General features: G+C 45.8%; 1 protein-coding gene across 3 annotated transcripts in view; it reads left to right on the top strand.

Moving 5' to 3' along the window:
* zmp:0000001168 (signal-induced proliferation-associated 1-like protein 1) overlaps positions 1-2,500 on the top strand; it is a 44,338-nt gene that overhangs the window by 31,493 nt on the left and 10,345 nt on the right. For all 3 annotated transcript variants that reach the window (XR_004164170.2, XM_031572475.2, XM_031572476.2), the window contains exons 11-12: positions 606-744; positions 2,084-2,207. Coding sequence is in view for 2 of the 3 variants with exons in the window: in XM_031572475.2 (XP_031428335.1) it covers positions 606-744; positions 2,084-2,207 (263 nt within the window). In the remaining variant the exon portion in view is untranslated. The remainder of the gene's footprint in view (positions 1-605; positions 745-2,083; positions 2,208-2,500) is intronic.

Here is a 2,500-nt window from a genome sequence, read left to right as displayed (position 1 = left end):
CCTTTAATCCCTCTCATATCACCAGTCACTAAACACCCTCTTGTGTTAGAGCAGCATAACCCTGCCTTTAATCCCTCTCATATCACCAGTCACTAAACACCCTCTTGTGTTAGAGCAGCATAACCCTGCCTTTAATCCACCTCCCTCTCAAATCACCAGTCACTAAACACCCTCTTGTGTTAGAGCAGCATAACCCTGCCTTTAATCCCTCTCACATCACCAGTTACTAAACACCCTCTTGAACAACTCCAGCCCGTCACATGCTCCTCTGCCATTACAAACTATGGATTTGTTAAGTAATCTGTAGGAATGTGTTTGCTTGTCTGTGGGAAAGTGTGTGTGTATGTGTGTGTGTGTGTGTGTGGTGTGTGTGTGTGTGTGTGTGTGTGTGTGTGTGTGTGTGTGTGTGTGTGTGTGTGTGTGTGTGTGTGTTTGAGATAGTGTTAGAAGGAAAGAGAAAGAGATGTGGGGGGTGTGGATAGAAGATTATTATTGCATGTGCTCTTTAATTAGCATAAAAAACATTTATTTTCCATTTAATTGGTGGTATGCTTGACTTTATATATATATGTGTGTGTGTGTGTGTGTGTCTGTCTGTCGATCAGGCATGTGTATGACAACGTGGCAGTGAAGGTGGACAGGCACATCTATGAGAACCCTGGGGAGCTGATGGATGCCACGCCTGACCTCATCTTGGCTGTCAAACCCAAGATGACTGTGGAGGAGGAGGGACAGCAGAAACAGGTCACTCACACACACACTCACACTCACACATACATGTGCGCACACACACACACACACACACACACTTACACATTCATATGCACACACACACACACACACACACACACACACACACACACACACACACACACTCACACATTCATATGCACACACACACACACACACACACACACACACACACACACACACACACACACACACACACACACACACACACACACACACACACTCACACTCACACATTCATATGCACACACACACACATGCAGACACATGCTCACTCACACACACACACACACACACACACACACACACACACACACACACACACACACACACACACACACACACACACACACACAGAGAAACGCATACACTGAGAGAAAGAAAGACAGAGACAGAGAGAAAAAGAATGATGGAGAAAAGGGAGAGAGAGAGAGAGAGAGAGAGAGAGAGAGAGAGAGAGAGAGAGAGAGAGTTAGGATATGGCATACATTCACCTTATGGGATTAGCCGCCGAAGAAAGAGGAGCAGCATTTCCCCTCCAGCTCTCTCCCTCTTAATGTTTCATTAATGTGAAAAAGACGCGCCCCGTCACCAGTTCTGTCTGTCACTCCTGATGACTCAATTGAGCTTCTCCACGGCCACTCCGACTCCTCTGTGTCTGTGGCAGGAAAGAGCTGCTTAAATCGGTTTCGCTTTGTGGAATACAAGCATGGCATCTTCACAATGCCATGGCTTATTTCCTGCATTGACGTACTTCACAATAAAGGCTATTGATGGTCACACACACACACACACACACACACACTGAAAATCTTGATAAAGCTTGACATGGATGTAGTGATATCAGAACATGTCTGGTGATTATAAAGTGCAGAATTTTCTGGTCTTCATTTCAGGGATGTGTGCCTGTTGTAATTATTATTCCACAATGGTGAAATACACACAGTTCTGGTGTAGAGACTGGTCTGTCAGATAGCATTATCTCTCTCCTACTCCTTCCCCTAAGTATGAGATTGCCGAGCGTCTGGATAAGAACCAGTGAAATTGATAATCAGTGATTAATTTGACAGTTTGGTCATCACTCTCCTTCCATTGCTAAATCCCATGAGCAAATCCCCTTTCAGTTGTAAATATTACCTAATGCTTTGTCTGCTACTATTTAATATCGAGCTCTATGAAGTCAACATTTGAACAAGAGTGAGCCAACTGTTCTACAGAACACAACACCAATACTGCATTACAATATTGGCTCACCGTTTGTCTCTCTGCTTTTCTGTCTGTCTGTCTGTCTGTCTGTCTGTCTGTCTGTCTGTCTGTCTGTCTGTCTATGCAGTTTGGCTTGGATGAGCTGAATGAGGAGAAGGCGTCCGCCAGCCACCCCTCGGCGCGGCCCGAGTGCATGGACCGATCGGAGCGCAACTCCAGAGCCCTGAGCCTCCACAACTCCATCACCAAGAGTGAGTGCGCTCTCCTCCTGCTCGGCTGCCCCGCTGACACTCATCACCTAAATGAATCCACATACAGAGTCATAATATCAGCCACGCTTCTATTCTCTTCCCTCCTACTCGCTTCCATGACCATACAAGACAGTACATGTAATAGCTGTCCGTTCCTGCGCTCATAAATTGACTCAGATGCTAAAATTGGGGTATTGGAGGAGTAAAGCTATTTGGCACATTTAAAAGGAGAGGGCGCTGACGTGTGTGTGTGTGTGTGTGTGTGTGTGTTTCACACTGTAGTCTTTGTGGGT

The sequence above is a fragment of the Clupea harengus genome, chromosome 8 (genome assembly GCF_900700415.2).
Source record: "Clupea harengus chromosome 8, Ch_v2.0.2, whole genome shotgun sequence".
Taxonomy (NCBI): Eukaryota; Metazoa; Chordata; class Actinopteri; order Clupeiformes; family Clupeidae; genus Clupea; species Clupea harengus.
The sequence above is the reverse complement of the archived record's forward strand: the minus strand, read 5'-3'. Positions and strand labels throughout refer to the sequence as shown.